This window comes from Lissotriton vulgaris, chromosome 2_1, assembly GCF_964263255.1.
Source record: "Lissotriton vulgaris chromosome 2_1, aLisVul1.2, whole genome shotgun sequence".
Taxonomy (NCBI): domain Eukaryota; kingdom Metazoa; phylum Chordata; class Amphibia; order Caudata; family Salamandridae; genus Lissotriton; species Lissotriton vulgaris.
This window is the reverse complement of record NC_141687.1, coordinates 2043359984-2043379315: the sequence shown is the minus strand read 5'-3', so window position 1 is coordinate 2043379315 and position 19332 is coordinate 2043359984. Positions and strand designations below refer to the sequence as shown.

The following is a 19332-nucleotide window of genomic DNA, read 5'->3' as shown; positions in this document are numbered from 1 at the left end:
GGAATGCCCCTGGAGCTCCTATCGTTGTTAGTCAAACTTCATGATTCCAACCATGCCAAGGTTAGATGGGGCTCACATGGAGAGGTCACAGATGAATTTCCGGTGAACAAGGGTGTGCGCCAAGGATGCGTCCTCGCGGCTACCTTGTTCTCCCTATTTATAGACAGGGTAGTGCAATATTACTCCACATGCCCCACTGATGCTCCAACTCTTGGGGGAATGAAATTCCCCCTACTCATGTTTGCGGATGATACTCTGATATTATCTAAGACCCAATCCGGGTTGCAGGTGGCCCTGTCCCATTTTGAGGAGTTCTGCAGCGATCATGAGCTGGAGGTGAACGTGGATAAGACGAAATTTATGGTTCTCCACAATCAAAAGCTGTTAGGGACAGAGTCCATATGAATGATGTTCCTCTAGAGCAGACAGATGTGTTTACCTACTTGGGCATAACTTTGACTAGAAAGCTGCACTGGAAACCGCAAATTGATGTGCTTGCTTTGAAGCATGCTCAGCTTGCTGGGGCCCTTCTTAAAGAAAACAGGCTGCCACACACTAAACCTATAGCCCCTACACTCACAATATATAACACCAAAGTGGTTAGCGCCATTCTATAAGGCGCAGAATTATGGGGACCTGAGGACCTATCTCGTCTGGCCATAGCCCAAAACAAATTTATGAGGGCCTTAACAGGACTTTGCAATCTTCCCCCCTGGTGCCCTTATTTCTGGACCTGGGTTGTCAACATATCGAGGATTTAGCTAGAATTAGGCCTCTAGCCCTCTAGAGAAGGTTTTGGGCCACCCCTGAACTTGATATTTATGCAAGAGCCCTTCTGGATTTCAGGGGGGTTGGGACAACATCAAAGATCAAATGGCTGCAGTATATCAAAGATACCCTGACTGCAATGGGGATGGGTATCTTGTGGGATTGTCCAGACTCAACTCCTTTTCCTTCCAAAGAGGAGTTCAAGGCCGCCCATATGGATTTTTTGAAGGTGAAACGCTTTTCCTGTATCACAGGTCCTTCCCTAACCAAAGATTTCCTATCCATAAAGCATGAACCTGTGTTCGACCCCAACTGGGACCTTATCTTAAAACCATTGGCTAGGAAGCTTTATCACCTGTTTAGGGTAGGCTCCCTGCTTACAAGAGCCTTCACCAGTAGATGGCGTAGGCCCACAACAGACCTGTGCCCGCTGAGTCAGGCTTATCCTGAAACCATCCCCCATGTGTTATATGTCTGTTCCTATTACAGACTCCCAAGGAGGATATGGCTTCAACCTATCTGTCCTGTCCTTGGCACAAGGGTTGCCATCGAAGGTCTGAGGATTTTCCAGACAAGCCCCCTGGATGCCATTGTTATTGCTATCGCTAAATTCCTAGGGTGTGTGTGGAGGATTCGGGACAAAAAACTCAGGGTTTAATTATTTGGTTAATTCACAGTGACATTAGCCGTGGGGCAGCATGATTTGCTGTTACTCTTTTCCATCTGTATAAAGTACTAGATGCTGGGTGTTCTTACTTATCCATGTGCATTAACTACTGTTTTAAATCAAGAGTCTTGGTTTGTGGTTTAATACTAACTTTAGGGAATTCTGTGTATGTCTTAACTATTTATATTAATGTATTTTAATGGACTTACTTTTATTGCTTGTATCTGTCTTTTATGATTTTACAATCAAAATAAAGACTCTAATGATGATGATGCTATTGTGCATAATGAATTCCACCCAGACCCAGGGGCAGGGTTCACATCCCAGCGATGTCCACACATTTTAAAATCGGCCTCCTTCCTCTCTCAGAGAGCTCAAGACACCTTACACTCCTGTGCCCGGATACCTAGGTCTGCTGTGTCTTTCCGTCGGGTCCGTTAGTTTTTGCATTTCCTATTATAAATCCAGGACTACAATAGCAGACTGCAACCAAGAATAACAGTCACCACTGCTGACAGGGGACACATTGAATCTCTGTGTCTGCAATTGTTGAGGCATCACTGAGCCTTTTTTAAAGTTAGACTGCATCTGGTCAAGAGGGAATACAGAAGAGGACCACCTTACTCACACATAGCTCTTCGGGAGATCCTTTAAATTCTAGGAACAAATACCCTTTTGAGTGAAGCTAATTGTATACTTTCAACTGTTTGCACTGGTTTTTTGCAAGTTAAATCTGCAAACCCTAGATTTAACTGTTTTTACAGTAAGTACGATGTAATGCAACTATACTTACAATGCATTCGTAGACGTCATGTAGGGGTTGCCAGGGTCGCAGCTGCGACCTATCAGCCAGATTCATCAAGCGAAATGCGCTCTCAAAAGGGCCAGATTCTGAGAATCTGGCCCTTTGCGAGTGCAATTTTTGCATTTGGGATTCATCATCCCAAATGCAAAATTCGCTAATAAAGAATTCACAAATTTGCGAGGATCAGCAATTAAGGAATCTCTATTAGAGATTCCTTAAATTCTATTCATGAAACATTTAAAAATTGCGAATTCGCAATTTAGGAGCGCTATTTACCACGAAGTCAAACCTCGTGGTAAATAGCAAAAACTTAGAATAATGCTTTAAAATGCATTTTTCTAAGTTGCATGTTACACACACACATGACCTTTGGACATGTGTGTGCACAACATCAGTGTAAATTCACATTTCAGGGGTGCTACAAGGTGTCCTTTGGACACCCCTGCACCCTTGAAATCGCATCCTTATATGTGATTAGCAAATTGCTAATCGCAAATAAGGATTGACTCCCCATTCATTTCCCCATTCATTCCTATGGGCCGGCCCATAGGAATGAATGGGGAGTTATTCCTTATTTGCGATTAGCAATTTGCTAATCGCAAATAAGGAGGCTGTAGGAATCGCAATTGTTTTTGCGATTTCTACATGAATCCCGATTTGCAAGTCCTTAATAGCGATTCCTTAATAATCGCCATTAAGGACTCGCAAATCGGGACTTTGATGAATCTAGCTGTATGTCTTGCCCCTTGCAACCCCTGCTACTGCCTTTGCGAACCTTGGCCTCAGAGGTGGCAGTGCCAGGAACACAGTGGCAGCTCGTCCTTATGGACTTCAGTTGGGGCTGCACTCTCTTTGTTTTCTGTCAATTAATGTGTTACACTAATAGTGGATAATAATAAATATATTATATTTCTCACTATTAGTCTAATAAAAATGGAGTTCAATAAGCTGAAATATAATCCTCTCTGGCAGCTAAGGTATGTAAAAAGCGTTTTTAAATGTATGTTGTGAGCGTGCTTGCGGGTGAGTGTGTTTATGTGAGAGTGTGTGTGTGTAAGTGCTAATGTGTGTATGTGTAAGCATGTGTGTGTGAGTGAAAGAAAGCCTAGTTCAAAGGGTTTGTGACGTCACTTCCGCTACCCCTGGCGTTTTGGTGAATTCCCATGCATGAATGAATTTCCCTAAATGTGCATATAAGCATTCACGTAGTTTTAGTGATAATATATATATATATATACATACCAGTGCTAGGAACTGGGCATTGCTCACACGGTCTATTCCAAGCTCGCCCGATGTTGTAGGAACAGCAACACATTTTCTTTGTCATATTAAAAAGTAATTCACCATCACAGGTCTGATTGTCAGCGTAATAATTTCTGAAGCACAAACTCCTTCTCATATCTGCAGGCAAAGAAAACACCCATATATTTATTGATGAATACATACATGCGCATTTCGTAAAAAAATGGAAGCTATACACAATGATGTCATTTAAGTATACCATGATGGTCAAGTCATTTCCAACTTTAAGTTCATAAAAATTCGCTCTAATAATAATAATAAAAATAGTCTCAATACAGACATGTTTGCCAATTAGGTATGGTAATATACCCCGAGGAAAAGAAAAATGCCCTAGGAGTATTCACTTTTTCCCACTGCGTTATTACCCACCTTTTTTCCCATTTTCATACCTAGGAAACTCCGAATATTACAGGTTTTCCTGTGGAATGTGCTTGGTAAAATCTGACAGGCATTTGGTGTAATTTTGTACAAATTGTAATACCAAGTCTGGTGCAAACTCCTGTTTTCACTTGAATCAGGATCACTGGCCCAGTGAGAACGAGGGTATTAGTGTTGTAAATAGCAGTTGTTTGTATCTGGGATTCAGTTTAATAGATTAATAGATGCAGGAAGCGTGCACTTCAGAAGCACTCCTGCCCGCTCACAGTGGCAGCTGGAATGGCTTTGGCATCCTGGCATGAATAAGCAATGCCAGGCCAGTCTCTGATCTCGAAGCTTAGAAAGGCGTTCAGTAAGGGGCCGTCATAACAGGCTTCTCTTTCTTACATGCACACTTGTATTTCTTAGGAGGAGACAGTGCTGCCAATGCTTCCCTGTGTTGTGTTTTTGTAAAGGATGCAATGGTACTGTTTGTGCCCGTTAGTCATCATCTGAAACCCAAGGACTTTGAATTTGACTGGACTGCACGTGCATCTGTGACAAATAGCAACACAGAACTTTTCCCCCCAAATCTGGTAAGTAAACTCCATTTAAAGTATATTAAATAATCTGGAGACGGACAAGCCACAATATAATGGAATTATAGTGTGTTGACTTTTCCTCAAACTGTTAGTTCATATTAATTTTACATAAAGATGCACATTGTTGATTTAATTTAATTATATACCAATATGTTCCGTTTAACTCCCCAATGCTTTATTGGGAAAAAGAGCAAGCAGGTCAGGGGAGAAATGGGTCAATAATGAAATGATTACTCCCGCCTTGGAAAGGAGTGATGCCCCAATCCAGGAGTAGTGGCTGGTATCATCTTCAGACTGTCACTAGGGGTTATTGTCTGTTCGTATGTCGATCATTTGATGGCTCGCAGTGGAAAAGTGGAGTGCCTATCCTAAGCAAATGTGGCATAGGAGGCACCAGGTCTACCAAGGTAGTTCCTTTCAATAGCCATTGCACACTACACAAACGGATGAGGGCCCGGGTGTGCGGCGGACATTGGGGGAGTGAGGTGACACAAATCAATTGAATATAATATTATTCCGTAAAGCCTAAGCATACCACACTAAAGAAAAATACCTTATGTGTGAATACTACGCTTTTTAAGGTGTTAAACAGCTATTCCATGTTGATTTGTCTTGAGAATGGACAGAAAGGGGCAGTGTTTCCCTTAATATATAACCTTGCCATGGATGCAGTGGACCGTGGCTCTAACTCTGAGTTTTGTGACTCAAGACACTCTGCTGTTGTAATGTCGCACTATTTCACTCAACAAACAGACTGATTACAAAAGGTGTCATGAGAGGTGCAACTAAAAAAAGCCCTAGCATCATACATTTTATTTAAATTCTGTTTTTTCAAGAAATGGGAACTTATGCTTACCCATGCAGTTGTTTCCGCCGTTGATCTGCATGTAGTCTGGGGGACAGATACAGGTATAATTTCCAACTGTGTTATAGCAGGTGCCAGGGCCGCAAATACCAGGTGTTTCGCACTCATTGACATCTGTTTAAAATACAAACAATATATTCAATAAATACAAGTATAAATTATTTGTCAGGTCTTAGTCGTGTTTTCTAATGTTGGCTATAGAATTTAACCCATTTCTATAAAGTATCCAATGGGACAGATAAGGTCAGAACATATCAACATGTTTCACAATGTATAAACCTATAATATGAAATAGTTCAATGTACAATTCATATATTTGCTAACATACAGGGAAAACACAGCTTATATTCTGAAAGGAAGCACAAAATATTGCGCCTGATGTGGGTAATATTTCACAATTACAGAGGATAACTATGTAGTTTTTTCAGAAGAGTGTAGAGCAGTAAACTTGCAAAATATTTACATTAGCCTGGAATGATACTGTTCTCTAGTAATCTAGTTCTCTAGATTCTACCCAAGTGAAGAAATGCTGCCACTCAAATAAACCACACACGATTATTTGGCTACTTACAAATACAGATAACAACCAAACCATTACTTGTATATACGTAAATGTATAAATATAAGGGATGTCATGGACTTCACCAAGAAACCTGCTCTTAACAAATACAAAGTTACCCTCAGCCGATCACTAAGCGGACCTGGTCGGCTCTAGAAACTTGCCACACTCACAAATACATGGAAATTAAAAACGTTCTATTCTTCTACCACATAGTCTCTAGCTGCTGTTAGGCTACAATAAATACTGTTACCACTTCTTCAATAACCGGCATAGATGTATTTAAACATGCCTACCTTTTGAACCAGCAAGGCAGGTGAAACATCCCTTTAGAGGTCATAGTCAAGGTCTACCAACCACTTCATCCTAGCAAGAATAAGTCCATGTGTATTTCCTTCTTCAGGTCATTACCTCCTCGTCAGCCCTCCCCGTCCCAGTCCTAACTACATGAACCTGGACTCGGACGGGGAGGGCTACGACTCGGAGTAATGAATATTACCGGTGAGTAACCGGTCATTACCTCCTCGTCAGCCCTCCCCGTCCCAGTCCAGGTTCATGTAGTTAGGACTGGGACGGGGAGGGCTACGACTCGGAGTAATGAATATTACCGGTGAGTAACCGGCCATTCCTGTCAATGTTATTTATTTATTTGTTTTAAATAAACTATCAGGTTTCTTGATAAGGTGTTTCCTTAGAGTGATCTATTAAAACGTATATCCCAGTTACAGACTGTAAGGCCTGTTACGATGTTGGGCAGATTCATGTCCGCCTGACACCATTTGGGAATCAGGACCAACGGAACTCCGGTCGGTGGTCCCAACCGCAGCATTACAATGCGACTGCAGATGGTGCGGTCGCATATTCCCATTTCTCTATGGGAGCTTGTGCTGCGGCCGTAAACCGGCCGTAGCACAAGCTCCTATAGAGAAACGCGAGAATCGGTTCATCCCAGGGTGCCTGCCACACGAAGCAGGGATTACAGGGGAGCACATAGGTGCCCCCTCAGCCCCCAACCAGAGGCCACAGGGTGAACCGGGGCCCTGCTAGGGGCCTCCAATGTCGATTGCCAACAGGCTTTTCCTCATGGTAAGGCTGTCGGAGACTGACACCATAATCCCTATGGTGTAAACGTCGTCAATAGGGATTTTAGGCAGGCCTCAGACTCGCATCCAGCCAAAATGACCTGCCAGTTTCACTTTCGACCGCCTGCATCGTAATGCGGCGGTCGAAAGGGAAACCTGCCATGAGGCTCGGAAATCGCCAGGAGGCTCTCTGAGCCTCATCGTAATTAGGGCCTTTTATGTCTTCTCTTCTATGCTTTGTGTTACTTACAATCCAAGCACGTGGCTCTTTCTGGTTTTAAGTCAGAGTAACATGAACCAAAATATTGTCCTACGAAAATGTCATGCCTAGAACATTTACTATCAAAATATTGTGAATGTAAGTATAGCATAGTTAAGTATATATTCTTAAATCTATATCTACGTAACTGGAAGGTATATATTGTCATAGTACTTATGCTGAGTTACCAATAGTGGATCAGATCAGTCTTAAACGTACCAGGCAGGGGCATCCTACAAGCATCCAACATGGAAGGCCACAAGATCCGATAAGTCCACGGATAATGACTACAATAAGCTGGATGCAAATGATATGCTCCATTCTGCCTCAGCAGTCCGGACGATGTTAGTACTCTAACACAGAAGGCTGCTTACATCAGCTCACATATTAGCAGAGCAAAGGCCAGCCAGTTGGAATGAGGGTACAATTATACATAATTATGTATAAGGAATACGTGCAGCTTCCAATAGGCTTACCATGTAATTTACGCAACCAGGCATTGGGAAAATTAATCCCATCGAGTCAGACTTTTTAACCTGCAAGTATAAGTTCCACTGAACTCCATGCAGAGTTAATATCACCATTCTACTCAGGCAGTTTATTCTGCATTGTAAAGTTGTGGCTGACTCCTTGTGGGTCAAGCTTTATTATTTCTTGTTTAATGTTCTGCAACCACTTTAATGATGTGAATTGTTCATCAGTACAAGATATGAATCGTTTTGATCTGTCAGCTTGTAAAATGACCCTTATTTAATTTGTGCTCCTAGCCACCATTATTATCAATTTGTTTTATGGTTGCTAATATTATATTTCACAGGAACTTTACTTTGGATTCATGTTGCAAAGTCTTGGCAGATCTCCTGCATGTTGAGCCTTATTGTTTTATTTTACAGTCTGTGCATGCACTTTATCAATGTGAGCAACTCAGTGGTATAGGAACTGCATTGGCTGCATCCTTGAGCTTGTATTATGTTTTATTTCATTTGAACGCTTAACTATTAATATTAATTAGCTTCACTGGTTGTTCGTTTAAAAACTTTGTTGGCAATTTATTTGGTGTATTATTATCAAAATGCAGTTCAGGCTGTACGATGAATTAGTTGGCTAGATGTGAACAAATAGATTGTTTGTACTGCTTAATGGTTTTCAGGGCGGTCATCCAGATAGTATGTTCCTTTGTTACCGTCACACTCAATTTTTAAAATGAGGTTTTTCTGGATTGTTTCTAGTTGTTATGGAAATGCGCTGATAGAATAAAGATTTACTTGACTAGGAGTAGTACATCTATACTTGCCTACTTATACTTTATAATCTATATTTACTTTTCTTAAATTTACATAACTTGAAGATATATATGGTGATGGTACATATATGCAGAGTTACGAATGCTAAATCTATTCTTGCCTACCTACACGTGGCCATATTCTGGCCATGTTGTTTTGTAGGACGATATTTAGAACAACATAGTCTGGCAGTGTCTGCCCTTTGTCTGCCAGTGTCTGCCCTTTGTCTGCCAGTGTCTGCCCTTTATTTTGCAGTGTTTGCCCTTTGTCTGCCAGTGTCCGCCCTTTGTCTGCCTGTAACATGCTCTGGCGAGCAGGCTTGGCTTCTTCTGTGCTTTGGTCCACTCTTGTAATGTTATTTTTGGAATTCATTGTCATGCATAGATCATAAAGACTAACTGAAAACACTATGAATCAAGCTCTCTGAAAAATCTTATTGTTCGAAATAGAATATCTGTGGGTTTATAAAGGGAGGAGTGAAAACTGAATTAAGTATTTTACTTAAGGCACGAATGTGCGTCAGTATGACTATTTTAAGTAAGATTTAAAAATGATCCAATATTCAAGATATATAACTGCCTTCGTGTGTGATTTAACCCTGGTCTTTTCAAAATCTGTACAGTGCCAGCTTTCCATTAATGAGCCTTTTCTGGGAGTTCTCTCCTCAAATGATTCTCAGTACTATGACATTCAGCATATCTTGGAATAGGTTAGTTTGCAGATCAGCTGTGAGCTAGAATCATTAGCGTATTTCTTAATTCTTATTATTTTGCACAGTCTGGAGACAATTACATCACAAAGAGTGCTTAGATCTATTAGTTAAATCTGTTGTTAACCCCATGCTTCCACCATGTGGGGAAAGCTGCCTCCTGTATTCCTTAAACAACTCAGGGAGCGTTCCTCCCGTCCCCTTTTTTGATCTCTGTGAGTTCCAAATCATAATAAAATACTTTTGACCTTTAGGCTTTTTTGACCTCACGTCATGTGTTGGATTTCATTCTTTGAAACACTACAAAGACCACATTGTACCACTGTAAACTGAGGAAAATAAATGTTAACCAATGGTAAACAACCTTTACTACGCAACTTTTACCACGCAGTGCCTTTACGACGCAACTTTTACAACGCAAACCATTACACCGCATTGCGCTGGGGGGCGCTCTAGGATAGGGAATAGGTTTAATTTACTATCCAACACCTTCCCTACTATCCACGGGGACTGGAGTTGGAATAGTAAATTAAACTATTCACTATCCAGCGCCCCAAATCACTATGCGTTGTAAAGGCATGCGTTGTAAAAACCGCGTTATAAAGGCATGCGTGGTAAAAGCATGCGTTGTAACGCCATACATCCTAACCAATGATACTTCGAAAACTCATCTTTGTGGAGATCTGCAAAACCACTTACAATTAGTTGAAATTGTGTCCAAAATGGTTTTATCAGTATATTTATAGTACTGTTTTATTTCAAATTTTAAACTGATTGTCAATATTTCTGAAACTTTGGAGGTATCTTGTGCCCAAACTGAGAGGATGAAAGGTTGAGGGTGAATATTTGCAAGGGCGCCTTACCATCGCACACACGGGCGTCTTCATTCAGATAGTAGCCTGTGGGACATCGGCACTGGAAGCTTCCAAACGTGTTGATACATTTTCCTCCCTGACAAAGCCCAGGCAGCTCTTGGCACTCATCAATGTCTATGGAAGAGACATAACAACCACATTTTAGGGTCACAAAATGTCCTGTGAATCGCTGCGCGCGCTGCATAGTGTAAACACAATTCTGTTGGAACTGCTGCTTACCCTCCAGTATGACTGTAATGGGATTTGGTCGGAATCCTTCTCCACCAGGACATAAAACTTTATATTCAGCTAATAAAATAAACAGAGATATAATATCATGTCAAAATATGTGACAAATATTTTGTAGTTTTCCCACTTCACTAGTAAATCATAGCTTTTACAGAAGACATATTAAGTGCCAAGATTCCTTCAACACATATGAAAGTCTGTCTGCATGAAGCCAATATGAAATTCAAGTAAATATTAGAATAGGTTTGTTTGCAGATCGGCTATTGTCTAGAACTGTTTACATTTGTCTCAACTCCTATAATATAGCACAGTCTGAAGACAATGACCACACAAAGCATGTTTATTATTAGGCATTTCTGTGTTATCCCATGAACTATGGCATTTATTAAAGTGGATATTCAACTTTGTACATTTTTAAAAATCTATTTTATTTCATTTAGACATAACTCATAAGTTGAACAAGAACAAACCCCTCCCCATCAGGCAGCTTTCATGTCCGACAATCAAAAGCGGGATCGCAATTCCCCTACATACTGGTTCCTATCTTCCAGTACTGTTCACTTTCCATCAACCACAGCATTGTCACCGTCAGTGGCACCTTCATAGTAGTCAACACCCCGAGCCATTGCAGGGTCCCCAACCTTGGCCGTCTATAGGGACCCTAAACTTGGCCATCTATATCGTCTTATCTGCCAAGTTTCTCCCTATACTTTGGTGAAGTTTTAGAAGGCATGCCCTCATTTTATATATCTGTTCCTCTGCTCGCCTGCACCAGTCCATGTTGGCATCCCATCTTCCCACTATCTGGACTTCATCACTTCCCGGTTGCAGTATAAAATCACGTTTAGCCACTATTAGTGCCACATTACAAACTTGCATGATGACAGGGCGAACCCTCATGGCGAGAATCAAGAGGGAGAGAGAGGACCAGAAAGCTAGTCCAGATCCCCGGTTTATATGTATCGGTATCAATAGGAGACTAGCTCTAGAATGGATTAATCTGACACGGTTATGGTAGATTAATATTAGTTATGTAGCGACTCAGTATTTTGCCGGGTGGCAATGGCACCTCTTGGGTGTCTTTTGAAAGCCCTCACCCACCAACCTAGTTGGTGGCATGCTTCATCATCGGGCCCACCCAGTGACACCTAGCGTGTCCCGGGTGTGCTTCGACGCCTGATTACAGCGGAGCAGGTATGTCACTGTGTGTGCGGTGTGAGGTGCTAAGGTAAGTGAAATTAAAACGGCTTGGCAGATGGTCCCTGGGGTGAGGATACTTTATTAAAAGGGCCTCTGCCAGCGGTTAAAAATAAGGCTGTGGGACGTTAGAGGCGGGTTACGACCTCCTACGTCCTTGAGTAGTCAACATGTTTCAGCCAGTGCCTTATATTAATCTGGCTTTCATCAGGACAATAAATATGTGTGGGTTAAAATTAGGGGTTGTGTAGTGTAGTCTATGTGTCTACACGCCCTAAAGTGTATCTAGCTGTGAGAGGGGGGATTCCCTTCTCAAGATCACCTGTACATTTAACATTGAAGACAAGTACAGGACAGACATGGGAGAAACAGAGTCACTAGAAAGTATGGGTCTTGAAATGTGACAGCCGACATAAATTGCGAAAGGTGCAGACTATGAGCGGCTCAAGTGTAATGATATTGGTGGTATCATTAATGTGGTATCGCACTAGAACTTCGTAGGTGAAGTGGTTAAAACAGCGGTAAAAAAATTTACAGTGAAAGGTGAAGAGTTGTGGCGCAAGGAACATTTCTTACGCTTTCAATGCTTGTTGATAGCTCCAAGGTTATTGAAGTGGCAGGGTGAAGCCCTAGTTGGGGGAGAGAAAGGTAGGACCATTGGGATTAGGGAACCTGTAGGAGAAAAGTGGGGAGCGCTTACCCTTGGTGGTGATACTCAGCATACTCACAGGATTTCTGGCCAGCACCAGCGTGGGACCTGTTGTGCCTCCTTCGCAGAACCGGTAGAGAATGACTGCTGTGACCGGCTTTTATGCTGTCATAGATTGAGTGATTGACCCCACCTGTTGGGAGAGTAATGGTAGAAAGACTCGCGGGAGGGTCTGAACAGCACTCAGCTGTGTTAGGCATGGAGCGCGTTAGGGTCTCAGATGTGGACTCAGATATGTGGGCATGACCACTCGCAAAGTGAGAACCAGGATCACAGAACATCGCAGTACCATGCGATGCAAGAAAAACATCAGTAAACTAACAAATCATTTCATCACGCATGGGCACACCCCCAACGACTTTACATGGACAGTCATTGAACAAATACAAGTCAGTCCCGTCAACAATGACAAAAAACTCCTGAACAAAGAACAAAGATGGATATATCGTCTATCCACAGCTACTGATGGGCTCAATGACGCAATTCCCTGGAACTCCTTGACCCTATGATGCCAGTGAAACCTCCAGGCCATTTATCCTAATGGACCTGCCATAATATCCACTAACCAGGACAGTACGCCCCCTGACCTCTACCTGCCCCAGGTAGGCCCCATCTAATACCTCTGCGCCATCCTGGCACCTGAGAGTAGTTGGGGCAATGAGCAAGTATTAACTGTGCCACCCATGTGCCACCTATGTGCATTATTGCCAAAACACCCAGTTCCAATAGATACTCCCCCCAACAGTAGATCATGGAGAAGTCCCCCCGTGTTTATGTAACACTGGTGCACTGTCAATTTCCACCCCAGCCACACCACGAAGGATAATTTTCATCCTTAGCGCGAACAGGGATAATCTCCCATTCGCGCACCAGAACACTACTCCTGACACATGCGCGGGCCGAATTCCGGCCGCGCTTGCTCTCCACGCATGCGCGGGCCGCTTTTCGGCCGCGCATGCGCAATACTCAGCCACACCCGGCACCCGGCAGCTGCAGACGCTTACTCTAGCGCTCCACACCTAACGCGCTCCATGCCTAACGCAGCTGAGTGCTATTCAGACCCTAACGCGCTCCATGCCTAACGCAGCTGAGTGCTATTCAGACCCTAACGCGCTCCATGCCTAACACAGCTGAGTGCTGTTCAGACCCTCCCGCGAGTCTTTCTACCATTACTCTCCCAACAGGTGGGGTCAATCACTCAATCTATGACAGCATAAAAGCCGGTCACAGCAGTCATTCTCTACCGGTTCTGCGAAGGAGGCACAACAGGTCCCACGCTGGTGCTGGCCAGAAATCCTGTGAGTATGCTGAGTATCACCACCAAGGGTAAGCGCTCCCCACTTTTCTCCTACAGGTTCCCTAATCCCAATGGTCCTACCTTTCTCTCCCCCAACTAGGGCTTCACCCTGCCACTTCAATAACCTTGGAGCTATCAACAAGCATTGAAAGCGTAAGAAATGTTCCTTGCGCCACAACTCTTCACCTTTCACTGTAAATTTTTTTACCGCTGTTTTAACCACTTCACCTACGAAGTTCTAGTGCGATACCACATTAATGATACCACCAATATCATTACACTTGAGCCGCTCATAGTCTGCACCTTTCGCAATTTATGTCGGCTGTCACATTTCAAGACCCATACTTTCTAGTGACTCTGTTTCTCCCATGTCTGTCCTGTACTTGTCTTCAATGTTAAATGTACAGGTGATCTTGAGAAGGGAATCCCCCCTCTCACAGCTAGATACACTTTAGGGCGTGTAGACACATAGACTACACTACACAACCCCTAATTTTAACCCACACATATTTATTGTCCTGATGAAAGCCAGATTAATATAAGGCACTGGCTGAAACATGTTGACTACTCAAGGACGTAGGAGGTCGTAACCCGCCTCTAACGTCCCACAGCCTTATTTTTAACCGCTGGCAGAGGCCCTTTTAATAAAGTATCCTCACCCCAGGGACCATCTGCCAAGCCGTTTTAATTTCACTTACCTTAGCACCTCACACCGCACACACAGTGACATACCTGCTCCGCTGTAATCAGGCGTCGAAGCACACCCGGGACACGCTAGGTGTCACTGGGTGGGCCCGATGATGAAGCATGCCACCAACTAGGTTGGTGGGTGAGGGCTTTCAAAAGACACCCAAGAGGTGCCATTGCCACCCGGCAAAATACTGAGTCGCTACATAACTAATATTAATCTACCATAACCGTGTCAGATTAATCCATTCTAGAGCTAGTCTCCTATTGATACCGATAGATAGGGCGAACCCTCACCCAGAACTCCTGCACTTAACATAACATAACATAACATAACATAACATAACATAACATAACATAACATAACATAACATAACGTAATGTGTATTTGTAAAGCCCATGTCTACCCAGAAGGATATTTTGGTGCTGAATAACAGATGCTTAGGCCATTACCAAAGCGTGTGCATAAACATGCTACTGTGTGTACACCCTATCAGGCCTAGTGGCCTGTGCTAGTACTGCCCATTGCATGTAACCTAGCCCTGGTGTAGCAAGCTCTATGGAAGAGCTTCAGTTGGATCAGTTGAAACCCAGTGCAGATAGCCACACCCAGGCGGTACCTGCAGGTTGCTCCCCAGTTGTCGTCTTCCAGTCTACCCAGATCTACTTACCACTTCTCTCTTAACTCCCTCAGTGGTGGCAGACTGTTTGCAAACAGTAAATTGTATATTATGGATAGTCCATGTTGATGGAGGGAGACATAGAATACTCTGTATTCCATGGGGCTCTCATCAGGAATATCTTCCATTATATCCATGCAGCCCTTCAAGATGTGCTTAATTTGTAGGTACTGTAGGTAGTGAGTTCCTGTTAGCTCATACTGTGCCTGTAGGTCTGCAAAGGTTATTATCTTATTGTCACTCCAAAGATAACCCACCTTGGAGATGCCCTGTGTGTCCCACTTTCTATATCCTTCCACCCCTCAAAGGGGCGCCAGGCCTCTGCATCCCATAATGGCATTTCTAATGTCAGTTTACCCTGCCATTCTATCCTGTGTGTCACCGTTCTCCCCGCCTTGAACACCTTCACCCTCTGAGTCGGTAGATTAGTACATTTTCTGTTTCTATACAGTTCCCTATTAAAGCCATCCAGGTCCATAGTATTTCAGTCAGCCATCCGTGATAGCTCATGTTGCTCCAGAAATGACCAGGCAGTGACCACCACTAATTGGGTTACGTATAAGAATAGGTGTAGGTCTGGCAGAGCTATGCCTCTATCAAAGGGCTTCCTAGTCAGTGCTGACAATGCTCTTTGCCGTACTTCCCCATCCCACAGCAGCAGCATGGGTTTAGCCTGTACCATCCTTTAAGTGCTCAGGGACCTCGAAGAGAGAGTTTTGCAGTGCATAAAGGAACTTGGGCAAGTATATAATTTTATAAGGGGCTGCTCTGCCCAGAAAGGACAACGGCGGCTAGCACTAATGACCAACGTCTTTCCTATAATCCTCCAACAGCCTTCCCGAATTTCGGTCATACAATAATTTCTGGTCTGAGGTTACATAGATCCCCGGGTAGGTAAAACCCCTTTCTTCTCTGGGTATGGGACAGTTCCATCCCTTACTGCCACACCGCTAGCGGGTACAGGTAGGACTTGTCCCAATTAATGCAGATCCTAGAAAAGCAATCCTTATCATGGTCCCTGCAGAGCGCCCAGATCTAAGCGTCTTGTCGAATCCAGGTGGCCACGGGCTCCATTTCCACTGCAAACAAGAGCGAGGTCAAGGAGCACACCTGCCTAGAGGCCTTCTCCAGTTCGAACTCTTTGGAGACTATGCCATTCATCTTAACCCAGGCAGTCGGGTGGGTGTACAGATGCTGCACCCATACGAAAAAGGAGGGCCAGAAACCCACATGCTCCAGCAGTGCCATCATATGGCCATTCCAAAAATCAAACACTTTGTCAGCATCTGGCGCTAAAATCACTGCCAAGTTTTTCATCCCCTTCTAGTGTGCCAGGCATCTGAATAGCCCAGAGGTTGTGCCTAGTTGATTTGTAGAGCATAAAGCCCAATTGATCTGGGGCTATATTACCATGTTTCAGCCGCATCAGTCGGTTTGCTATCTCCATCACTAAAATCGTTGCTTCGATATTAAAGGTAAATATCAGTCTTTATGAGGAGCTATGACGAGCATAAGTCAGTCCGTTTTCCTAATGTCACTTGATGTCAGTCTATTGGGAACTAACCCACTGCCTTGGACTTTTCGGGTCTGGTTCTAATCAACCATACCATACACATTTAAAGAATTCCGGAGGTAATCCCTCCTGTCTAGTCTATGAGCTGCTTTGCCTCCCTTCCTTGCCTAGGGATGGGATTATCATTGATAAAGGCATCTAGGACCCCCTCATTCACTATGGGTGCGTCGGGCACATAGTCTTTTTAAGAAGCCTACAAACGTTTGTGCTATCTGCCAAGCTGATTCCATTAGCTGCCCTCCTGCTGTGTATACTTTCTGTACCTAACCCTGCCCTTGCTCTCTCTTTGCCTGCCACGAAAGGAGTTTCCCTGCCTTATTTCCCACCTTGAAGATATGCTTAGATTATGTTGTTTAGTCCTATCTATTAACTTGAACTCCTGTTGCACCAATCGTCTATATTTGTCCCATGTGTATTCTATTGGGAGGCCAGATTTGTTCCAGGATTTACAAATATTGTGCCTCCCAGGTTAGTAGTTTGTCTTCCAGCTCCCTCCTCTGTCCCTTTCCCTCTTGAGTCCTACCTTATGAGATATCAACTGGCCTCTCACCACCATCTTGTATTCCTACCTATGGACTACCCTCCATTTCACTGAATCCTTGTACTCCTTAAAGTAACCTTCTGTCATCTGTTGGGAAAACCGCTTTCTTGCCCAGTCAGTCAATGCGCAGGAGTCACAATGGATACTTCTTTCTGTAGTTGTTGTAGTTGTACCTTTTCAATTCCTCTGCTTCCTTCCCTCCCTCCATCAACCTTTTTCTGGTCCATTCAGGGCAGACCCATTTCTATTGCCACCGTCTTTATTTTGCGCTCAAACTAAGTCTTGGTGTCACGGATTGCCGTTAGAATCCTCTCCTTGTGTGTTGCAAGGTCTGATTCTCCCTCTATCTTGGCAGCAGTGGTCATTGTCTGGCATGACACCCCACTGTCCTGCTCCATTTTATTTCTTCCTTTTGGGATCAACATTCCCCCAACCCTCCGGCAAGCACTGGCCCTTCGATAATCACTCTATGGTACTCCCTCTGCCACCAGCACTCACTCAAGGTCTAGAAAGCAACCGCCTTCTTGAATAAATTAAATTATCCATGCAGGTAAGAGCTGGTAGGTTGAGCTTTTAGGGGCTGTTCCTTCTCTCTGTACTGCAGCTCTCCAGTATTCCCATCCACCTGGGGTTTCAGAGGCTGCAGCTCCCGAGCCGTACTCACACTTACCCCCTGGGAGGCTTTTACCTTTCAGTCCTCAAATGAGCTTTGTGCCACTGTATGTGGCGTCCCACTAGTCATCTCTGTGCTAAGCAACCAAATGATTGCTGCTCCACAGCCTGGGTGCTGTACTGCCGCCTGCCCCTGAGCGCCAGGCTCGCCTCATGGTAAGATTCAGAAAAGGGGGTGGTGATGGACAGAGTATCTGAATTAAGCAGAACACTCGTACCCAGTCAACAGATCAGGGCTTGATCCATCACCGTTTTTTAGCTCACTGCACCATCCCAGCTCAGAGCGTGCCTACATGCAAATTAGTCTGTCCCTGGGACAGTGCATCATAGGAACAGGACAGACCAAACTACCAAGCCTATTCTTTTACTAGAATGGAAACAAGCTTCCGGGGACCAGTTTCTGGCATTACAGCCGTCTTCGGCCCGGCTTGCTTGAATCCTGATGGTGCAGTGAGCAAGGGACTCATGTCTGAGCATACCCTTCCACGCTTATGGTGGACAAAAAACGATTCAGAAAAGGGGGTGGTGATGGACAGAGTATCTGAATTAAGCAGAACACTCGTACCCAGTCAACAGATCAGGGCTTGATCCATCACCGTTTTTTAGCTCACTGCACCATCCCAGCTCAGAACCTGGCTACATGCAAATTAGTCTGTCCCTGGCCCAGTGCATCATGGGAACAGGACAGACCAAACTACCAAGCCAATTCTTTTACTGGAAAGGAAACAAGCTTCCGGGGACCGGTTTCTGGCATTACAGCCGTCTTCGGCCCGGCTTGCTTGAATCCTGATGGTGCAGTGAGCAAGGGACTCACATCTGATGGCTTGCTTGAATCCTGATGGTGCAGTGAGCAAGGGACTCACATCTGATGGCTTGCTTGAATCCTGATGGTGCATGATGCACTGGGCCAGGGACAGACTAATTTTCATGTAGCCAAGTTCTGAGCTGGGATGGTGCAGTGAGCTAATAAAAGGTGATGGATCAAGCCCTGATCTGTTGACTGGGTAGGAGTGCTCTGCTTAATTCAGATACTCTGTCCATCACCACCCCCTTTTCTGAATCACCTCATGGTAAGGGCATAGATGCCAAATCTGGGGCCATTCATTTCCCTCATCTGTCTTCCACTGCACTCCTCCAGTCACCAATCTGGCACCCGCTTTGTCTTTTCCCTGAACCATGGTCCACAGAGCTTCAAGTGGCAGCCAGGCTCTATGCGGTGCTTGGTTGTGCTCCAGGTTATTACGGCCATGCTAGTAAGTTCATCCCGTTTCAGCTTGCCTGTTGTGTGCTTCACCCTGGGGCGGTCTGTCAGCGGTGCCACACCCATGGGGCCCCAGTGTTGTCCGACTTCTCAGTGCCACTCCAGCCACCTCTGGTCCCCGATCTGGAGCTCAATTTTCTTTTTCTTGGCTGCACACGGCCTCTCCGTCCAGCTCCGTCCTTGGCCCACCAATGCTATTTTGTGGGGCACAGCGCCTCCGACCTGATCCGAGCCCTCCACATCCTGTATCTGGGGGGGATGATGGCTACGCAGCCGTCGAGGTCCCCGGATGTCTCAGAGTCACTTTCCAGCCCAGTTTGGCATGGGATGAGCCAGGATCTTTGAACCTGCTGG

The 19332-nt window shown here is 44.3% G+C and overlaps 1 protein-coding gene across 1 annotated transcript in view; it reads right to left on the bottom strand.

Annotated features, from left to right (window-relative positions):
* Window positions 1-19332, bottom strand: part of FBN1 (fibrillin 1) — a 622956-nt gene that overhangs the window by 114520 nt on the left and 489104 nt on the right. Inside the window, exons 38-41 of the mRNA XM_086958277.1 lie at window positions 10353-10421; window positions 10122-10247; window positions 5358-5480; window positions 3483-3641 (exon numbers count right to left, since the gene is read on the bottom strand). Coding sequence (XP_086814403.1) covers window positions 3483-3641; window positions 5358-5480; window positions 10122-10247; window positions 10353-10421 — 477 coding nt within the window. The remainder of the gene's footprint in view (window positions 1-3482; window positions 3642-5357; window positions 5481-10121; window positions 10248-10352; window positions 10422-19332) is intronic.